This window comes from Protomyctophum bolini, assembly GCF_963924005.1.
Source record: "Protomyctophum bolini genome assembly, chromosome: 18".
Lineage (NCBI taxonomy): Eukaryota > Metazoa > Chordata > Actinopteri > Myctophiformes > Myctophidae > Protomyctophum > Protomyctophum bolini.
In genome coordinates this window covers 27,559,601-27,583,123 of record NC_137879.1, presented here as the reverse complement: position 1 = coordinate 27,583,123, position 23,523 = coordinate 27,559,601, and the positions used below count along the sequence as shown (strand labels likewise).

Genomic DNA, 23,523 nt, shown 5'->3' with positions numbered 1-23,523 from the left:
TAGTCAGCACCAGCTCAGTGGCCTTGTGATTATAGTATCCCACATGAGATTGGGAGGCTGGGGTCAATCCCTGGTCGAGTCATACCAAAGAAAGACTATAAAAATGCCTCTATGCTTGGCACTCAAGGGTTGGATTGGGGTAAGTTCCTGCGACATACCAGGACTGTTGGCAGTGGTGGACAGTTACAAGTCAAGTACATTTACTTGAATACTGTACTAAGGTATAGTGTACTTACTATGACTCCATTCAAGTCAAAACAAATATTGTACTTTAGTTTTGACTGCTACATTTCTATGAAAGGGCATGTCTAAATGTAATACAGCACATAAGTTGAATACTTATGGTCAGTAGTTGTTATTATTGATTTGTTGCTACTGGGGATGGACAGCAGATGGACTGTGTGTGGACTGCTTGGAGTCTTGGACTGTGTTAGTATTGGGTTGCCAAGGAAGACAGACACACTGGAGAGGAAAGGAAGGACAGATTGATTGATTGAAAATATTTACAGTTTTAGTGAGTGGACAACCCAATAAAAAGCATTACACTTGTTTACAAGAGGGTCCACCTTGTTCAATTCATCAAAACATTTAGAGACGTACAAATAGACACTTCTATATAGCCAAAGAATAGAACAGAACAGGAATTCATCATAAAGGAGGTAAAAAGGGAAAATAAACATATACAGTGAGGGGGGGGGGGGGATTCCGATTTTACAAGGGCCCGTTTCGAATTGCAGCCATCCGTAGGTGCCCTTTGAGAGCGGTTTTGAAGGAGTCAAGGGATTCACATGTCTTAATGACTGTTGGTAGGGCGTTTCACATTTTGGTGGCATAGGAACGAAAATAATTTTGTCGTTTGTGCCGAAATCTGGGTTGTACATGGTTTGTTGCACTCCCTCTGGTGTTGTGGGTGTGGACTTCGTTAACATTAAGGAAGTATTTAGACAGGTACATGGGTATCTTGGTGGTGTATCGAATCGTGTGGACCAGACCCATTGCAAGATGCTGTACTCTGTCGTCGACCCTAAGCCATTCCAGCCTGTCAAAGTGGGCAGGGGTGAGGTGGGATCGGGGGGTGAGGCCAAGTAGAAGCCTGACCAGTTTGTTTTGGGAGGTCTGGAACCTTGTTTTAAGGGCCTTTGAGGTGCTGTGGTACCAAGAGGTGCATGCATAGTCGAAGAAACCTTGTACGAGGGCTCCTGTTAAGGTTTGTTGACCAGTGAGGAGATCCTGTAAAGGAATCTTGTTCTTTGATTGACTTTTTTGATTACGTTGGTGGCCATTTTATCACCGGAAAAATTTGCCTCCAGGATGGAACCTAGGTAGGTAATTTCATCTTTTCGTGTGATAATATTGTCACCCACTCTAACCAAGAAGCCATCTGCCTTGCTGAGATTACTATTTGATCCGAAGAGAATGGATTCAGTTTTTCCCAGGTGTAAGGATAGTTTGTTATCAGCGAGCCAGGTGCAGATTCTACCGAGTTCAGAGCTGAGGGTCTTTTCAACCTGCAGTTTGTTCCTGTCCGAGACCAGCAGTGCTGAGTCATCTGCAAACAGGAACAAGTTGCAGTCACAAGCTGATGTCATGTCGTTTACATATATTAGGAACAGTAAAGACCCTATAGTATGCTTCCTTGTGGAACGCCACAGCTCACTGGGAGGGGGGGGGGGGGGTGTTCCGTTCACCTCCACCATCTGTTCTCTCCCCCCCAGGTAGGATTGCATCCAGCTCACTGATGTGCTATCAAAACCAATTGCTTTTAGCTTGTTAACCAGTATAGAGTGGTTCACGGTTTCAAAAGCCTTTTGGAGGTCCAGCATGACCATGCCGCAGTATTTGCCAGCATCCACCTCGTGTTTGTGGTCTCTCAAATAGAGGAGGCATATGTCAGTGTAGTGGGATGTTCTGAAACCAGATTGGAACTCGTACATTAATTTATTAGTGGCAAGATACTTTTCAACCTGTTCATAGACTATTTTTTCCATCACTTTTGAGATGGAGATTAGAATAGAAATAGGGCGGTAGTTGCCGGGTTCTAATTTACTCCCTTTCTTGTGCAGGGGGGTTACTTTGGCCAGTTTAAAATCTTGGGGGACCTGTCCCTGTTTGAAGGAGAGGTTTACTATGTGGGTGATGATTGGAGCTATGGAAATGGCTGAGTCTCTGAGAAATGTGTAGGGAATATTGTCATGGCCAGTGGCCATGTGGTGTTGGAGGGCACTCAGTTTTTTAAGTACCTCCTCAGTTGTTACCATTGCCATTTTAAAATCATCTTCACAAACACCTAGGTTTTTGTAGAAGGCTTTGATGTGCTCTACACCAAAACGCCCAGAGTGGGAGGGCAGTTTGTTAACCAGCGTTGTTGCAATGTTTGTAAAGAAGATGTTTAAGTAGTTGGCTACATCAAGCTTGTCAGTGATGAGGGTGTCATTCGATTTTATGTTTATGTAACCAACTATGCCTAGTTGGTTGTTTAGTAGCTTCCAGAGCTCCCGAGGATTGTTTTTGTTTTACTCTGCTTTATCATTGATAAAGTTTCTTTTGGCTGATTTGGTCATGGCAGTTACACTGTTTCTTAGCTTGTTACGTTGGGTTTTTAGGGTTCCCAGTTGGGTTTGGAGATCACTGTCGAAGCGCTTGGCTAGCTTGGACTTGGAGAAGTTCAGAGCATTTTTTGTCAGAAGGAAGAATAAGCGAAAGAGGGCATTGATAATTGAATTATAGCGGATAGGAAGGCAAGAAAGCCAAGAACAAGAAAAAAAAGACATAAAGGGGGAGAAAGAAAAGTATGCAGGAAGGACGGAAGGAGGGAGAGAGAGAGTGTGTTGAAACATAAGTAATCGTTCCAAGGCACTTGGCGTGGACAGAGCTCACACAGCCCTTAATTCAGCGTCTTTAAAATAATTACGGAAGAATTCAGCCTTCATTTACAGCCAATTAGAAATGAGAAAATCCCTCCTTCCATAAAAAAAAGAAACCGTTTGCAGAAAGAAGAGAGAAATATTTTTGGAACGTTGTCTGAGTTCCAGGACACAGAGCGCTCTCTCAAACACATTATTATTGTTCAACAAGTTTAGTCATTTAACTTGGCGACTCCAAGTTAATGGGTTTTCACCCAGCGGAAAGAATGAGGTAATATATGGTCTCAAGAGCTTTTTCACGCTCTCTCTCTCTCTCTCTCTCTCTCTCTCTCATACATGATTATTTGCATAACGTGTACATCTGAGTGAAAGTGTGTGTGCGTGTGTGTGTGCGACTGTGCGTGTGCGTGCGTGCGGTGTCCAAATATCCTTGTCATTAGGACAAGAGTTTAAGAGCTACCATACCCTTGGTGACCACTCAACCACTTAGGAACCACCTAGTAACCTCTCCTTTCTCACCCTCTCCAATACACTGCTCTTATGTCTTATTTCGGTGCACCACAGCACCTTCTGTCTATTTTAAGACAGTCGGGTAAGCGATTCCAGAACATTTTCAGAGGAAACAGCAGCTGCTTGTGTGTCAAAATGATCTAAGCACCAAGTATTTACAGTCTCTGATTATCATGACGACATAACCAGCATGTGATGGATAATCCAAGAATAATACATTCTGCTTCATTAACCACTTATATACTTATTTGACTGGAGGCCTTTTCCATCTACATAAAAAACCTTCAGTGACAAATATCAATACCATGCCACTAAAAGCTGTTTTAATCTGAATTGGAATGATATGAATGAATATCAGAGTCAACCAAAGCCAATTTACTGTATGCAGGATTAAAAACCGAGATCTATGAATAGACTCGTCAAAGGATAGACTTTGAATCTTGGCGACAGCCTGCTTTCCAAAAAGGACCAAACACCGATGATTCATTATTTGTAATTCATGAATATTGTATTGTCCTTCGTTCCCTTAAGACAGTTGGTTCTTCAAACTATGGATTGGATTTGGAACGCAAAATGGGCTATAGGTAGATGTTAAGTTGGTCTGAGAGCAGAAATACAGCATCATCAGTCTTGATACCTCACAGAACTAATAGACGTACTATGTAGGTACAGGCCATGTGTTAAACCTCCACCCTAAATCAAAATGATGCCGAGATCATTCTGCACCTGGGTTCATGTCAATAAATATTGACCTACAGCCAGCTTTCTTAAAACAAAATACTAAGCTGTACTGTGCAAGCAGTTAGAGATTCAGTCAGCGCCTTGCGTAAGGTCACACATTTGAGCAGGAACATTTGAGCTGGACACTGTAGTTGCAGGAATCAGACCTGTGTCCATTACAGATGACAGAAAACTAAACATGTTACCCTGCTGCCCATTCTGCTGTTACAGTAATTATGGTCCTGCTGTTAATACTGCCTGTACTGCTTGTTTACCGACTACTAAAAGCTAGTCTGACCCCTAGTGGCAGATATTCGGAACAACAGTTTTATAATGTAAATCTGGACAATTGAGCTACAGCAAACTGTAAGCAGCAGAATTATAGTTAGTTGATTAACAGTTAATCAAACTAATCGATTTTATTACGATATTGAATATACCTGGGTTGGACGTAGCGCGTGGAAGGAACACGTTATTCCAACCAGTTCCTTTCCCCTCCATCAGAGACCAGGTTTATTAATAACTATTCTTGGCGCTGCATAAGCACAGGACTTCTCCAGCAAACTATCAGGAAGGTTTCTCCATTGTAACCACTGTTCCGTTCTACTGTATACTGCCTGTACTGTGATTAATGTGCACAATCCATAGCTTTTGTGTTGTATGAATAGAATAGCAAACAGCTAACTGTATGTAGGCTACGTCTGTGTTTGTGTAAGAGAGCAGAACACCATAGCATTATCCCTGAGCCCTTTGATGCACCTATAGCACGTTATTTGCATGCCTCACCGATACAGGCTCCTGTCATACAGGCCTCTCATTATGTCATACATCTTTTGGTCATATGCAGTATGTCATCATATACTGTATGCCTATGTATGTATCATAAATTATGCAGTACTGTCATGGGATATGAATCATGCATATTGACATACTGTAGGTATATACATATGACATATGAGTATATGACACGTGAATTCAGTATTTTTATTTTCTTATATTTTTTTATACCTATCATAATCCCATGAGGGGGGACTTCACCCAGCTGAGTGCTGCCCACAGAGGAGCAGCACATGCTGATGGTATGAATGCATGGAACAGCTACGTGTCAATCCTCCTCCTCTCCGTCCTTGTGTCCCTGTCACCCTGTAACGCTCTCATCACGATAACAGTAGCATATCCGCTAACAAAACAAAAGAAAAGGAGAGAAAGCCCAAATCCCAAGGTGTCATTTGTTTTCCTTGCATCAGCACTTTAGCTCTGCCAGCAGAGTAGTGGTGTCTTTGTCCAGAAAAGTTATATGTGATCGTACAGGCTCACTTTACCACTGGCTGGAAGACGTACACTGATATCTTTACATAAAGTAGTAATACCCAATAAAAGAAAATATTCTGTTTCAACTAAGTTAAAGTCCTGTATAATCTTTCTTAAGTATAAAAGTACAAAAGTATTGGCATTAAAAGTTGCAAAATAAATGTTCTCAAAATCAAATTCTTTAAAATAAATAACAGATCTACAATCTCAAAATGCATCACAATGCCAAAGTTTTAATTCCAGTACCTGACTGTTCTTAGTTACTTAGCTTCCACCACTGCACTGTACCCGCACAAAAACACTAGGCCTAGCTTCTTTTTTTTGTGGCTTTGGCCTTTATTTAAAAATGTTTTATAGAGGGACAGACAGTAGGCTAACAGGAAATGGTGAGAGAGATGACATGCAAGTGGCATGCAGAAAAGACCGTCGGGATGGGGAGTCGAACCTGCGGCACACTGCCAGACTTGCACTACCGGCCAAGGTGGCCAGGCCTCAAAAACACTAGCTTAAGCATACAACAGCGTTGCTTGACGAAAACAGCCTGCCCCATGTCCAAGTTCACAATGTGTCATTGTGAACTTGTACATAGTATTTTACAGCAAGTTGAGCATTACAGTACGGTACCGTTACAGTTTACACTCTCTTCAAATGCCAAAGAAAACAGTCAATACTGACGGGCATTAACCTTCTATCTTGATATTTCAACTTCAAGGTTTCCAGCCAACAGCAATGATTTTATCTTATGGTAGAGGACAGAAACTGCCTGGGTGTTGTTGTTAGCAGTTCGTATTAGGGGCCATCGTACAATGCATGTTTTCTTAGACATCGTCAAATGAGTAAATATTACTCCTCAGCTTATCAGCTTGTGAAGTGCTTATGTGAACACAAGGTATTTTTCAATGGGATTTCAGCAACATAAGTAAACAAAACGTAGCATGCACGCACGCGCACGCACGCACGCCCACGCGCACGCGCACACGCACACACACACACACACACACACACACACACACACACACACACACACACACACACACACACACACACACACACACACACACACACACACACACACACACACACACACACACACACACACACACACACACACACACACACACACACTCCTTTATGTTACTATACTTGAGAGGACATCACTAATTTCGGATGGTTACTTTATGAATGGCAATTTCTTTTTTTGCTGCCATTTATAACTAACTCGAAAGCCGAAAACAGCAGCTGCAGGCTACCAGGAGAACTGGCCCTCACAATGTCTACAATATTTGACTATGCTTGTGGGGACATAATGGTCCTCACAGTCACAAGTACAGTAACACACACACACACACACACACACACACACACACACACACACACACACTTGTGCTTATGTGAACACAAGGTCTTTTTCAATGGGATTTCAGCGACATAAGTAAACAAAACATGGCGTGCACGCACGCACACACACACAGCTGAAATAGCAAAGTTAAAAAACAGAAACCTCTACAAATAAGCTCCCACTTCCATGCTTCTGCCACAGCCCTCTCCGATACACGCCCTTCATTTTTGAACACCTGACCTCAGCTATTAAAGCCAGTGGCACTGTGGTTAGATTTACTTGGAAATCTTGTGTCCAAAGCTGTGAGAAGGAGAAAAAAAGGAACCAAGCTCTTGTTAATACTTTTCATTGGTTAAATGTTTATGTCTTTGGGTTTTACAAAAAAAATTAATATGGAGATACAAGGTTTCTGCCTGACAGCTTGCACTAGAGGCAGCTTCTTGTGACAATGCAGCATTTCTTTGTTTTCCTTTAGGGTACAGTTTCTTCCCCCCCATATTTCACAGTGGTACATTCATTCTGGGTTCAAAAGGGTGAGGCTAGGTGAAGCCAACACAAACTGTGCACGCTTGTGGTAATTTCTTCCCTGAAATCAGTCAATTACACGTCATAATTCATGGTTGGGTTGAAAACAGTTAAATGTCTAAATGTTGACTGTCTAAAGTGCTGATGTGATGAGAGGCGGTGCCCTGACGGACTTGACCGTTTCAGCTGCCTTGTGTGTGTGCGTGCACATGGGTGCATCAACGTGCATGTCATGTACGTACGCATGCATAGTGTGGCACTCTCAACTGCGTGCGCGTGTTGGTTCAGCTGTGCGCAGGGTGGTTTTCTGGACAGCCGGTTGAAGTCTCTTATTAAAGAGGATCTATTTACCTCAGGAATGCGCTGGTGAGCTGGCACCGCGCACTGAGACAGAGAACACACTAACACACTGGACACACAGGGAAGGTGTGTGAGTGGGGGTGGGGGGTGCACTGAGGAAGAGGTGAGAACAGGGAGGTGAAGGGGCAGTGGAAGAGTGAGACACAAAAAACTAAAACTTTTTTTTTTACTACATGTGAGATCAGTCTTCTCACTCTCATCTGACGTATCGACGACCGCAAGCTCAAAACATGTCAAGCTTGAATTTGAATCAGTTTTGGACATATGAAATCTCCACCCGACAGAGACGTGATGTGGGGGAAAAAAAGATATAGCGGAGGTACCTCCACTCACGAGAGAACCTCTCACAGAGACAGCTATAGCCATGTCGTAAAACGGAGTTGACCCCTGGGGGACAGCATCAACTGTACAGGGGCTTAAGTGCTTTAAAGAGAGAGAGAAATGTAAACAGTAGGAAGGAACATGTTTACTGTACCTCTGATTTGACCAGCTGGGTCATAACACTCATTTATACTTAGAATGTACTACAAAGTACTGTACTTGTTGCCTATTTTCATAGACGCTAGTTATGCTATGCAGATGTACTGTATGTTGTTGACTTTAGATAGATGTATAGATAGATGGACCTGGACTGGTCCCCGAGGCCCTACCTGGGCTGGTCCCCAAGGCCCCGCCTGGCCTTATCAATCAGCACATATTCTTTGCCCTACCCGGTATTCCCAGACCTGTAGTTTCAGCGTGACCCCGCTCGCCCTCAGCGCGAGGTCGCTGCTCGCCCTCAGGGCGTCTTACTGGTCATTTAGATGCTACTCTGTAGGTTTGATGTCTACCTGCTATGCTAGTTACTTGTAGCACCTGATTTCTTTGCACTCATATTTACTTGACTACTCCCAGTTGTTTGTTGACTATAGGGTTCATTCATGCCATGCACTTACTGGGATCTTGCACTTTATAAGTCTCTGCCCGTCTGCCTACAGCACCTACCTGCCTGTATGTCTGTATGTGAGCCTGTTTATGGCCTGCCTGTCTGTATGTGAGCCTGTTCATGGCCTGCCTGTCTGTATGTGGGCCTGTTCATGGCCTGCCTGTCTGTATGTGAGCCTGTTCATGGCCTGCCTGTCTGTATGTGAGCCTGTTCATGGCCTGCCTGTCTGTATGTGAGCCTGTTCATGGCCTGCCTGTCTGTATGTGAGCCTGTTCATGGCCTGCCTGTCTGTATGTGAGCCTGTTCATGGCCTGCCTGTCTGTATGTGAGCCTGTTCATGGCCTGCCTGTCTGTATGTCTGTATGTGAGCCTGTTCATGGCCTGCCTGTCTTGCTGATACAGAGCTGTGTGCCGTTCCTGCCAGGCTATCTGCCCATCCCAGCTGTTCTCCTCTACCGTAATAACGAAGAAATGCAAATTAAAACTTCTCATAACCTCCTGAACTCTTAAAAGCATGTTTGTCTTCTGAGATATAATGCACCACAGGGCTAATTTGTTTTAAGAGGAACAATGTTATGCATGCTAATATCTCCTGTGCTGTCTTTGTGCATGTGTGTGTGTGCGTGCGTGTGTGCGTGCGTGAGTGCGTGCGTGTGTGTGGTGTCTTTATTTCATTAAAATGAAAAGGGGCAGCTGGGCTGTTTTGTCCATAAATGGAGATGTTGAGAGAGAAAGACGAGAGGACTGAACGAACTGAAGGAGAGAGAGAGAGAGACAGAGAGAGAGAGAGAGAGAGAGAGAGAGAGAGAGATATACTAAAGTAAATACTCAAATCAAATATTCCACAGTACAAATTATGAAGTACATTTTCTTTCTAATATCAATACATTGCTGTATTGAAATTTCTAACATAAAAAAACAATTTCAGAAATGTTGAAATATAGTAAAAATCTCTAGATCAGCTATTTCCACTATATTTGAAATAGGGCTTAAAGGACCACTTCACCACTTTTCAACCTATCTTCATTTAATTGGTCCTCACTAGTGATAAAATAGCAAAAACAAATCTACTCAGTCTGTGTCTCATGAGAGGGCTGTGGGCAATTCAGAAACCCGTCCACCAGTGACATCATCGATGGGGAATGCAAGCCAATAGAAACTGCAGGCTTTCTATTCCTGAAAAGTCTCAATGCGATAATGGAAGTCATGGTTAATTAATTTTTATTTTATTTTATTTTTAAAGATCTGCCCAACGATGATGTCACTGGTGGATGGGTTTCTGAACTGCCCACATCCCTCCTATGAGACACAGACTTTTCTCTGTAATATTAGTAAATTGGTAATTTCTTTTACTATTTTATCATGAACATTACTACATTAGTAAGGACCAATTATATGAAGATAGGTTGAAAAGTGGTGAAATGGTCCTTTAAGACTTAAATTCAGTTTGTGTCCCGAATCCCTTCCTAGAAATGTAGTGGAGTCAAAAAGATTTATATTTTAAATGTAGTGGAGTGAAAGTCATGTGCTTGCAAAAAAATCCAAAGTAAGTACTTAAATACAGTACTCAAGTATAAAGTGTCCAGCACTGAGTCTCATCATTCCCATGTTTCTGACTATTGTGTTAATAATTTTAATGCAGCTCACAAGCCTCTGAGAAATACAAACTCTACGATCTCAGATCTGCCACATCTGACGCCAATTATACAACATCCTGAGCACTGTGTGTGTGCGTGTGTGTGTGTGTGCGTGTGCGTGTGTACGCGCCACCGTCCGTGCGTGCATGTTTCTACTGTTGGCTATTTTTAAGCCGACTGGAAATATTTCATCGTTATATTATGTGCAACACACACACACACACACACACACACACACAATGCACATCTGGGGATCAGGGGGGAAAAAAGAAGTGAGAGTAATGGAGAGGGGATGAAAAGAGGAATTGGGGGATGACAGAATGAGAAAATGCAAGAGAGAAAGTGAACAAGTGAGGGGGCAGAGAGAGAGAGAGAGAGAGAGAGGAGGGAGGGGGTGTACAGTGTTTGGTTTTAGCATATTTTCAAATGTTTAAATTGTGAGGATAATGGGGTCCTTAGATGAATGTCCCCACTGGGCCACCGTCCAACAAAACTGAGAAATAGCCAAAACCCTACACAGACAGAGAGAGACAGACAGACAGACAGACAGACAGACAGACAGACAGACAGACAGACAGACAGACAGACAGACAGACAGACAGAGGTGAGGGGAAAGAGAGGGGGTGGATACGGACAAGAGAAATATGTGGAAGACGTGTGGAGGAGGAGAGAGAGAGAGAGAGAAGGGAGAGGGTTATACAGACAAAATACTCCCACATTATTAATGTACAGTAGTACTGCAGAAAATACCAATGTCTCTATGAAACTTGCATAAACTAGTCCTTGCATCTACTCTACTGTATGTGTGTATATTACATGAATGATTCATAGGATTCATCAGCTTTTGATAATAAGCAAACATCGCTATAGGAATTTATGGTTAGCGTTGAACTCCCAGTCTGGAGGAGAGCCATAAAGGAAGAAAAAACGGTTGTGTGTGTGTGTGTGTGTGTGTGTGTGTGTGTGTGTGTGTGTGTGTGTGTGTGTGTTTATGGTGGTCCAAGGCCAAAGAAAGCAAACAATGGTGCAGCTGCATAGTAATGCGTTGATTTCCCTGTTGACCCCGCCCCCAGGCTCATCTTGCCATACGAGAGGTTCACAAAAGGCGAGGAGGACAAGCCCCTCCCACCGGCCAAGCCCAGGAAGCAGGAGGCGGGCTCCGGCGGCGCAGAACCTGACGCTAACGTCAACGACCACGCCCCCAAGACCAAGTTGACCAATGGGGTGAAGCAGCAGGTCCTGAAGCCCCACGAGGATAAGGTCGACGCCATGGCCAACAAAGCTCAGGATCAGAGCATGCCGGTCAGTCAGTCAGTCAGTCTGTCTGTCTGTCTGTCTGTCTGTCTGTCTGTCTGTCTGTCTGTCTAGTCTGACGACTAAAGAAATGAATAATAACTTAATAATAATTTGAATTTGAGGTTGTAGATAGTCTATAAAAAAACACGTTTTAGTGTGATGATTTATCTCACAACCTCAAATTAAACCAGTGTTCCAACAACAAATTCCTCTGATATAACCCTTGTCCAAAATAAACAGTTCATTATGTTACACTACCCAAATCTACCCCAGCTCTGTGTATTTGAAATACATTTTCACAGCTTTGTCACAGACTCACAGATTCTATTCCTTAACGGGGACGGACAGACAGACAGACAGACAGAGCTGAAACGGGCAGCAGTTTCTGTTGAAATAGCTTGTTTTTCCATCCCATGGCCAGCCATAACCATAAGTGTATTTCTGTGTAACGGACACATACTTGTGCTCCTCCTAAATAAACCACTGCAAGAGTATTTTTATCCATCTCAAAAACCCATAAATACACTGATTTGAAAATGCCTGTCCAGTTAAGCATCACAAAATGGGGGAAGAGAGAGAGAGAGAGAGAGAGAGAGAGAGAGAGAGAGAGAGAGAGATATTAGTGAGGGAGATATTACACTTTGAAGGCCATCAGGCCGAGCCTGGTTGTGAGCCACTCTGCTGAAAACATTTTGTGCCAGGGTCCCCCATACAAGATTTTAAACAGCAGATGTACAAGCTCACAACACGTAGCATCCCACCATGTTGTGAGCTTATATATAAGCTATATTCAGACTCATTTTGATGGGGATTCCCCTCAAGGATCCCCAAGGGTCCCCGGACCCCGCTTTGCCAAACACTGCTATATAGGAAAGGAGTAAGGAAAGCATGGAGGGAGAAACAGAAAAAAGCAGAGATAACAGAGGGAAAAGAAAAAAGGAAAGAGAGAGCCCCCCCACTTCTGCAGCCATGCGAGGAATGAGAATGATGTTATTATTTTCACATGAATAACCAAATTATTACTGATGATCAGATGAAAAGAGGACATTTCACATTCTCCACTCTGAAGTGTCTGCACGTGTGTGTGTGTGTGTGTGTGTGTGTGTGTGTGTGTGTGTGTGTGTGTGTGTGTGTGTGTGTGTGTGTGCACGCTCGTACAGGCTGCTCTGTCGCTCTCTCTTCTAACCCCCCTCACAGTTTTGGGGGTGAGAGAGAGAAAAAGAGAGACATTGTGATAAAAAGTGTGCCTGTGTGGTTTGCTATAGAGACATGTTTACCATGTCTCACATGTCTGGTATGTGGTGGAGTCTGCCTCATGCATCTCACTCTAGATGCATCATACATTTTTTTACTATGAAAAAGAAGAGTAATGTGGATATTTGTGAGGGGTGGGGGGTTCTTCTCTAGTTTTGCAATTCATTTGTCAAAACATTGCTGCAAACAAGTGCATTACACTTGTGGTGAAATACTACAAGTAATACATAAGAAACAGCCTGTCAACAGTGGTGTAAACTGTAAACTAAAGTACACATTCCCTCAAGTACTGTAATTGAGTACAATTTACTTATACATTTCACTTTTTTGATATTCAATACTCAACTACACCTCAGAGTAAAATATTGTATTTTTTACTGCACTACAAATATTTTGATAGCTTTAGTTACAAAACTATATTTATTTTGCGTGTGTGTGCGCGCGTGTGTGTGTGTGTGTGTGTGTGTGTGTGTGTGTGCGTGCGTGCGTGAGTGTGTGCGTGCATGTGTGAATGTGTGTGTGTGTGCGTGCGTGCGTGCATTTGTGAATGTGTGTGTGGGTGTGTGTTTTGAATGAATCCGTCAGTCGTCCACCCATCCGGTCTTCACTGATGACCTCACGGGGCAACAGAGTTCAAAGGTCATGATCTCATGCAATAAGGCTGACGGCGGGCAGTGACATCAGCCGCTCTGCTGCCTCCCATTAGGTTTATTCATGCATACTACATAGGGCTGTACTGGGCAATTAGCTGGACATATGTCAAAACACATATTTACAACCAACAACCCACTTAATCTTGCTCATAACATCGTACATTAATCCAATAATCAAGAAGCAGGGATTTCTCTGCACAATAAATATCTAATAGTTAGATATAATCAACTAAATTGATTAGTTTGAGTAACCACTTAATTCTGTTTTATACGTTGGTGCACAATGGTTGCGTACTAAAGTAGGGACAAGAGGCTGAGCCAATTTGCAAGCTCAGAGCTTGTAGATTTGCTATTTTCATTTAAATAATTGTTCCAAGCAGGCATAAATAGAGTTTGACACAATGTGTTGCATCTTGACAGGTGAGTTTTGTAGATTAGTACTGTAGTAGTACACAATGTGTTGCATCTTGACAGGTGAGTTTTGTAGATTAGTACTGTAGTAGTACACAATGTGTTGCATCTTGACAGGTGAGTTTTGTAGATTAGTACTGTAGTAGTACACAATGTGTTGCATCTTGACAGGTGAGTTTTGTAGATTAGTACTGTAGTAGTACACAATGTGTTGCATCTTGACAGGTGAGTTTTGTAGATTAGTTCTGTAGTAGTACACAATGTGTTGCATCTTGACAGGTGAGTTTTGTAGATTAGTACTGTAGTAGTACACAATGTGTTGCATCTTGACAGGTGAGTTTTGTAGATTAGTTCTGTAGTAGCTTTTGACAGTGGTTCTCAGAGCACGCTGGGCACAATATACGCTGTAGAGTGCATTGCTGAAATTTTTGACGCTTTACAAATCAGTTTACATTCTCCGTGAATGGAACGGATGTTCCGGACCAACACTTCCGGCTATGCACCCTCTGCCTTATAATGTGACCAGTTTCTTGGCAGATGAGTAAGGCTCGGACCGAGGCTAGGTTCCCAGCTAAATTTGATAATACAGCATCACAACCACATACTGTATTGTATATGTAGGCTAAAGAAATTGCAGATATGCAATACAAGCTTTTAAACTAGCGTGTACAAATCTATTCTGGGGGTCCCTGGCACAAAATATATTTTAACATGGGGGTCCACGGCCAAATACATATCAATTTGGGGGTCCTTGACATGAAAATTCTTGGTAACCTCCCTGGTGTAGGGGTATAGATGCGCTCCAGAAATACTGCGTCAACACAACAGATCACATTTAAATACTTAGAGCTTGTGATCCATAAGCAGGCGGTGTTCCAAGGCAGCATGTTGTGCAGTTGCCCTTTTTAAACAGGAGAAGATTTAGGGATGTGTCAAACGCAAGCTGGATGTTAATATTTCAAAAAGTCTCTGTTCCTGGCAGCGCTCTGGGCTGAAAGATACCTCAGTGTCAATCAGAGGCCAGCTTAACTACATTTTCCGTGCCTTTTTTTCCTTCTTTTTCCCCCCAATATACAGGCAATGCAATGGTAATAATAATACATGTTATTTATAATGCACTTTACATTTGAAACAAATCTGAAAGTGCTACAATCAGGGTAAAATATCTGCATAAAACATGACAATGCAACGTGTTGTAAGCTTGTAGTTCAGGTTTAAGTGGTTAAAGGCGAGACATCACGCTGGTTGGGATTGGAACCCCCCCCCCCCAAAATAGAAAATGGTTTTCAGATGGGGGTCCTCCCTTCCACCATCCCTCTGTTTTGTCATGTCAACAACATAAGCTGCAAGCAACAGTGTTCTATATTCTCTCACTGTAGGACACATGTATGCTGCTAAATCCATAGCTTATCTATCTACCCCCTCTAGTGGTGCTTGTGCATGTGTGTTATGTGTGTGACAGGGTGTGTGTGTGTGTGTGTGTGTGTGTGTGTGTGTGTGTGTGTGTGTGTGTGTGTGTGTGTGTGTGTGTGTGTGTGTGTGTGTGTGTGTGTGTGTGTGTGTGTGTGTGTGTGTGTGTGTGTGTGTGTGTGTGTGTGTGTGTGTGTGTGTGTGTGTGTGTGTGTGTGTGTGTGTGTGTGTGTGCGTGCATGCGAGAAAGAGAGAATGTTGGGAGACAAAAATGGGATTTTCTGTCTGAGAATAAACAGCTTTATACAAGAAAGCAGCAGTTAACATGTTGTTTACATGTCAGTGTTCATGTTGTGTTCATATGCAGTATTTCAAATTGTTGCTGGCGGGTAGAAACCGTCACACAAAGGTATCTAAAGTAGCGTATCCCACAAGCTCCATCTTATCGATCTGAAACCTTTACTATTTTTTTATCACAATCCTGAAAACTAACAATTTTGTACGTATGAGGTTTCCACCCGACAGAGATGATGTGCACTATATCAAATTTTCCTCTTTTTTAACAGCGAGAGCAAGAGAGAGAGAGAGAGAGAGAGAGAGAAACTGTGTCGTGGATGTTATGACATCTGTTCATTTATTCCCCCTATAAATGGCCTCAGTTCATATATACAGTACATCCATTTTTATTGTTATCATTCCTCCTTATGTCCTCCAGGACCAATCATGAGCCGTTAAAGGTTCTGATGGAAGCGCAGCTTCAGCGTCGTTCATTATTTTAAACCAACCAATGAGAATTTAATGTGCACATTAATGATTAAAGACAGCGGAGAGCTTTTCTTCTTTTGAACAATTCATCGCGGTCACACGCTGCAAATGAGCTGGAGGAACTACAAGTGCAAAGTACACATGGGGTTCTTCAAAAAACATTGTTCGTCTGAAGTCCTTAATTACGGCCTGCCTTCGATTTGACTCTTTGATAGGAACTGGCAGTGAAAATCCACACGGACTGAGTGAGCCCGGTCAAACACAGTCCAACTCAAAACATTGTCTTGTTATCCTAAAGCTTAATTTGTATGCGTGTGCTGAAAATAGTCGATCTACAAGCTCACAACATGTCCTGGTGTATAAATCTGGTTTGATGGGGCTGAGTGAAGCTTACAGAGCAAGATGACACCACATTTTGAATCTACAAAATGATTGATGACACGAAAAAAAGATGTTTGTTTTTTTAAAGAACAGTGCTTAACAACAGAAACGAAATAAAAACAGTGTTTTTGAATTTGGTGAGTCATAGAATTGACCTTTGAGTATTGGTGTAATTTATTTTTCCTCAGCTTTATCTGACAGTTTCAGATATGAGTCATTCAAAACAGATTAAATAAACAGTTTGGTTGGCCCTTCCTCCAGCTAGCTCCTGTTTTTTCCTTTGTGGGAAGTGGATCATTGCCTGGAGGACGTATTTTAAACACACTGGTCGTATTGTACAACGGTCGAGGAAGTCTGTCAGTAATTTGAAGCGAAAATGTTTCCTTATGTCTGATTTCTGATGATCCGTCATTTCTGTTTTGCCTTTCATCATTTCTATTCTGCCCTTTCATTCTCTTCCGTTTCCCATCAACTCTCTCTTTCCATCTGTCGATCCTTTACTCATTCCTTCAATCATGCGTTGGTTCATTTGTCTTCCACAGGACGCAGTGGAGAAGAGTCCACAGCCCCAGCTCCTCATCACGCCGCTGGAAGCCCTGCTACCTCTGCAGAGTCTGCACTCCAACATGGAGAGGTGGAGCACGGGAGAGATAGGACGGGTGGAGGACCAGTTCAAAGAGGAGGAGGTGTGTAGGAGCACGAGGGACGCTTGTGACCTCCGGGGGAGAGTTCCGGGGTCCTGGGAAACGGACCCCTCCCACTTGGCGAGCCCGCCAATCACGACGGACAAAGACATGTTCCCGCTGGCTGCTGCCAGTATTGTAAGTCCGGCCCACTCAGAACAATGGCAGCAGGAGCAGGTGGACGCCAAGGAGCAGTGTCATATGGGGCTGGTCTCTCCCACGTTGAAACACACTGCTCCAGACCCCCCCAGCGAACAGGCCGACCTACCCAGGAGAGAGGGCAGCTTTCTGGACTTCACGTCGCACCTCTACCCGCCCAGGGTCAACCCGGGGATCATGTCCCCGCTGGCTAAGAAGAAGCTCCTGTCGCAGGTCAGCGGGACTGGTTTGCCCAATCACAATCACTTGCCCCCCTCCTATGGCCCGCCTCCGCCGCTCATCAGCAGCTTATCCAATGGCGTCGCAGAGGAGGCTGTGGGGCAGCCAGTGGCCAGCTCAGATTCGGCGGCGGCGGTGAACCGGCCTTCGGTAATCCAGCGTGCGCAGAGCTTCAGGTCACGTGGGGGCGGGGCTGACGACAAGCGAGAGGGAGCACAGACTGATAGAGTAATGGACAGAGAGGACAGAGTGGCGTCGCCTCTGTATTCCCACCAACATAACTTCCCCCCGCCGGCGTACCCCTCCCTCCCGTACGGTCACCTGCAGCCCCACTCCCGTCCAGAAGAGCCATACCAGCGGCGTCCGTCACCCCCACCACTGCATGCTCCGGACACGCCCATCCCGGGCCAGACTCCCCCAGTCTTCATCAACGACCTCTACTCCTCTCCACACCTGCACAGCCTCTACAAGAACGCAGAGAGCCACCTGAGACAAGAGTTCAGCACAGGCCGGGACACAGGAAGTGGGCTGGAGATGCACCGGGACCAAGGCGAGCTACACCTCCCAGAATACAAACATCATCATCATAATCATCACCATCAACAGCAAACATATGTAAGCTTTCCCCACCAGTTAGGCAGTGCAGAGTCCAACCATCCGCATGGATTAAGGTTCAGCAACGACCTATCCCACGACGAGTCCCAACGTCACCACACACAAGCACTAAACCTCCCCAGAGACAATGTGTGTTCAGAGCCTTTCCCTCGCTCTGTGTCTCACCTGCACCATGACTTCAGCTACTCTGCTCTGCAGGACAAAACCACTGCCAACGGCAACATGCTGCCGCCTTCGCTGGCGCCGGCTGCAGACGACCAGCCGACGGACCTGAGTCTCCCCAAGTCCTCCCCTCCCAAACTGTCGGCCCCGCCCTCCTCGTCCTCCCAATCCCTCGCGCAACCTACCATGCATCGGGACAACGCAAGGGCATCGCCTCCGCTCTTTCAGAACGGGCACAGGGCCCTCGGCGTGGCTTATCACCCCAGGGCGTGCCGCGTGCCACCCATGACCACGTCTGCGACGCACACACACGCACACAGCCATGCCCCAAGACAAGGTGCGGCCCCGGTGGAGCCACACCCAAGGACCACGCTTAACGGGCACACGGTGGAGAGAGAGAGACACAGACATAGAGGGGGGATAGAGGAGAGAGGGCATGACGAAGAGAGACACAGACATAGAGGGGGGATAGAGGAGAGGGGGCATGACGGAGAGAGACACAGACATAGAGGGGGGATAGAGGAGAGGGGGCATGACGGAGAGAGACACAGACATAGAGGGGGGATAGAGGAGAGGGGGCATGATGGAGAGAGACACAGACATAGAGGGGGGATAGAACCAGAGAGGAGGGAGCAGGAGAGGGAGGCGGCTGAACTTTATGGCAAAGCAGACGACCCTGCCAACGTCATCCGTCCCATCTTGAGTTCAAAAGTCGCACCGCAGAACATCTGCACAGCACGGCCCCTCAAACGACCCCTGGAGGAGTCCGAAAACGGGTTCACCGAGCGGAAGATACGAGCCGTCACACCCATGCACACCTCCTCTTCATCCTCCTCCTCCTCTTCCTCGTTTGCTACATCAAAAGACGTCACTGTGTCCTCGTCTCCCGCCAGGAAGCCTCAGGCACACGGCGAGGAGACGGGCGACGAGTTGGCGGCGCACCCGGCAGCCATTTTGAAGTCGCCGCCGCATGAGCCCGTGCACACTCCGTCGCGTGGCTTTGCAGATGGAGGGAGCGGCGGCGGGGGGCAGAACGGAGTGCCCCTCCTCCAGGCCCCCAGCGCTCCTCACATATTCCCCTCTGCACTCTACCCGGCAGGGGCCTTCTCGCTCTCTCAGGTCCAGGACTTGTGCGGAGAAGCCCTGGGGTACGCCCATCCTCCACACACGCACCCCCACCACCACCACACACACCCCCACCATCACCACCACCACGCACTCCAGTACTTGAAGAACCAATCGGCGGCCGTGCTGTCCCCCCTGGTCCCGCCCTTCGCCATCCACTCCTTCATGATGCAGAGGCAGCTATTGGCTCAGGCGGCCGCCAGCCCCGCCCACATGTACCGGCATCCCATGGCGGCCGCGACGTACGGGGACCTGCTGCACCACGGGCTGTACCCGGTGTCAATCAACCCCCAGCCTGCGTTCAGCACCACACAGCTCAACTCTGTTCACCCCAGCACTAAGCTGTCCTAATACACACAGCATTCAACAATGGCTCTCAAACTATTTCATTTCAAGGACCCCCACCCTCATAACTCTGAGTTACAGACCTGTAAAGGCCTATTCATAGTCCAGTTTCCGGTGAAGAGGTGACCATCGGAAACTACAACATGACGTCACACCGCGGTGGTCACCGCTCACACAACACATCTCTCTGTTTTTACTAACTACCGTTTTGGTGGTCACCTCTTCACCGAAAACTGGCCTATGAATAGGCCTTAATGGTCCACTTGGAATCCTCAATGAACTCTGAGGGTCTCTGGACGCCACCTTGAGAACCACTGCAGTATACACACTTGGAAGTGGAATGGTCCAGTGTCAAGTCTCATCCACACGCACGCTCGCTCAGCACAAAGCTTTTCCTGTTTTGTTTTTTACATTTCCCTCCAGTATAAGGACACACTATTAAACTACAGACAGTATGACAGACGGTGGACACTAGCGCTTGTATCTGGGGACGACTGTAAAAAAAAAAAAAAGTCTCTTTGCTACCTTATGTTTACAATTTGCACATGTTCTTTTTTTATATACATATGTGGGCCAAATGAGGCTAATGTGTTATTGTTGTCAATCAATCAATTTTTTTAAAATAATACTCCCACAATATGCGATAGATTTCAGGCCCATATTGTCAGTGGGTTGGTTCGAGGTTCAAGGTTGTACTTTATTGTTTATCTTGTGTACAGGTACATAAGTATTAACATTACAGTAGCCTACAGTATGTGTTTTTGGTTCTGTCTAACCAAATGTTTTACAACACGCACAAAATGTCATCGTATGCTCCCATTGGTTACGTATGCTTAATCTATACACGACGTGACGGTGGCACTCGTCGACAATAGCCCATCTACTGTACATGCTATTTTGGCAGGGCAACACCGTACGAGTCGATGAAGAAGAATACATCAGGCTTATATGCAACTTCTTTCTCAATTCTACACAACAGAACAGTATGTTCAAACACAACAAACTGCCGTTTGGCTGTAAGAGTCAAAAGATCATTATGTGTGTGCCTTCTGGCTACAGCAAAATAACAAATAGAGGTATAATTCCAAGCAATAGTGCAGCAGTAAGTTAAAGTTGCATGCAGAACGAGCAGTAGGCCTGTGTGTAGTCGTGCCATGTTAAATACGCACTGAGACAAACCTATCCCCCATCCAGGTACCTGCAGCCTTAGTGGCTAGTGATCCTAAACGGTCTCTCCTAAATAATACAGCTTAATTTATAGAGCACCGAAGTCTGACGTCAATATCGTCTGAGGGCACAAATCCACGGGTTCATGTAGCCTACTTTTTATTTGCATTGTAATCCCCATAGGGGAATTTTAGATCGCCTCATATAGGAACTGTGATTGAAAAATAAACATGTCATCCCGGCCGTTTCACTCATATGGATATGAAGAATCAACTGAAAACACTAATATTACTGCTGCTGAATTAGTTAGATTTTCGCTAGAAACAGACTGTCATATATGAGGGACTGACTGTCATGAACGATACAGAGACACCTCCCTGATAATATCACAGAGACACCTTTTTTTTTTGGACCACATGAGACGATTTTAAGAGGACCCCATGTTATTCTCCATAGAGAAATGACTTCCGTGAACCAGGGGATGAGCGAGTGACGTCAGGACTTCGGCGCTCTACTACAATGCTGTTCATTCTCACCAGTTTACACTCATGACCAGATGACAAAATAAAATACATTATATTTAGAATTGTTCTGCTAGTAATGTAGTTGGGAATATAATATGTTATTTCTGTCTGGTTTACAATTCTCCATGCTTTGCAGCCACACGTGAGCCTACATTAGGCTTTTAGTCTTGAACTACCATGGTGTTGTTACTACAAACCTTTTCTCAGTAGCACTGGATTTCACTATTGGAATAGTAGATACTTTTAGGTCTTAAGGTTTTACCGAAGCCATGAGAGGTTCACGTACGTCTTATTTTAAACAGGTTCTTGTAGTCCTATACTGCTTGCCTTTATGGCAGTGGTTCTCAAAGTGGGTTCCAGGGACCCCCAGGAGTCCTTAATATTTAATAAATAAAATCAGTTTAACCACTGTACGTACATCAGCTATTTAAAAAGCCAATCGACAAGCGCACAACGTGCTGTTATATTAAAAAAGTTACAAATTTAGAATATTTTTGGAAACATTTTAACAAACACAAATCTTGTATGCACAAACTATTTTTGGCTGGGGGTCCATGGCCAAATACATGTTAATTTGGACGTTCCTGACATGAACATGTTTGAGAAACACTGCTTTATAGAACCACACTGGGACTATTACAGTATGTTACAGCTGTTGCAAAGTGATCTATAGTCTATAGATACATGTAAATAGAAATGATAAGTGCTACTTCCTGGAAAAACAAAAACACCTTCGAAAGCAACTTTATCTGTTCCACTTCACACTCTTTAACTCTCTCGCTCTCTCCGTCAAGCTTTCAGTGCAAATTTAACTCAGAGACTGTACAAATGTCCATTTGTTTCCGTTGTGTACATTTTCTGAGTCGAATGAACGGTGTATTGTTTCCTGATAGCTGGAATATATTGCTCTTCTTTCTCTCATTTAATGGCTTATGCTTCTCATGTGCATCCGTATGTTTAGTGCAGTCCCTCTCTGCTTTTCACATACACATGTACAGGTGCACACACACACACACACACACACACACACACACACACACACACACACACACACACACACACACACACACACACACACACACACACACACACACACACACACACACACACACACACACACACACAACTATACTCGCATCAGTGTTTTAAGACAGCTATTTTCTGAATGTCATTTGCAAATTGCAAATATCTACAAACTTGCAATGTCTGTTTCTCAAATTCTACTGTACTGTGTATATATATATATATATATATATATATATATATATATAGTATTGGAAATACAAGCACACGCGCACACACACACACACACACACACACACACACACACACACACACACACACACACACACACACACACACACACACACACACACACACACACACACACACACACACACACACACACACACACACACACACACACACACACACACAGAGAGAGGCTGGTTTGCCTCAGCCAGAACAATGTTGAATGTGGTTGTAAAATGTAGGACGGAGGTGCCTCTTGTACAAAACAAAATATAGATATATTATTGCTTCTATTGTTATTATTATTACAGTCAATAATATTGTCATTCCCATGTCAACACTTTACATTATGTTCACTAGCTACTGTTGCCTCAGAGGATTGTTGTGTGTACTGTAACTGTTTACTCTGTATGTGTGTGTGTGTGTGTGTGTGTGTGTGTGTGTGTGTGTGTGTGTGTGTGTGTGTGTGTGTGTGTGTGTGCGCGCGCGTGCGTGCGTGCGTGCGTAAAACGGTGAAAAGCGACGTGTTTTGAGCTGATGCTTTTCCATTTGAATCCTGAAAAATAACAGTTTTGGACACCCCCGACAGAGACAAAATGCCACTGGTTCTCAACGCCGGGTTCGGGTCTGTTTGTGTGGTTCCCCTGCTGGTCCGTATTGAGAACCAGTGGTTAATGTCACGTACTGTTTTGGGGACGGGCCAGGATGTTATTGGTCAGTAATTTAGGTATGATATCGGAGCGTAGAATTGTGTCACAAAAGTGTCACACCTAGGAGCAAAGAGAAGGAATCAAGGAACCCCTCCCTCCCCGAGTGGCAACTTGCAGGTTTGTCATATTTTCGCCCCACTCGTTAAGAGCGCTTACATTAAAACGAACACATGCACATGGCTCCAAGCTCCTACATCAACAA

General features: G+C 44.5%; 1 protein-coding gene across 1 annotated transcript in view; it reads left to right on the top strand.

The window, feature by feature from the left end:
• The window catches only part of arid5b (AT-rich interaction domain 5B), a 136,133-nt gene extending 113,508 nt beyond the window's left edge, over positions 1–22,625 (top strand). The window contains exons 9-10 of the mRNA XM_080790072.1: positions 11,265–11,493; positions 16,904–22,625. Coding sequence (XP_080646198.1) covers positions 11,265–11,493; positions 16,904–19,675 — 3,001 coding nt within the window. The 3' untranslated portion in view covers positions 19,676–22,625. The remainder of the gene's footprint in view (positions 1–11,264; positions 11,494–16,903) is intronic.
• Positions 22,626–23,523: the final 898 nt, after the last annotated feature.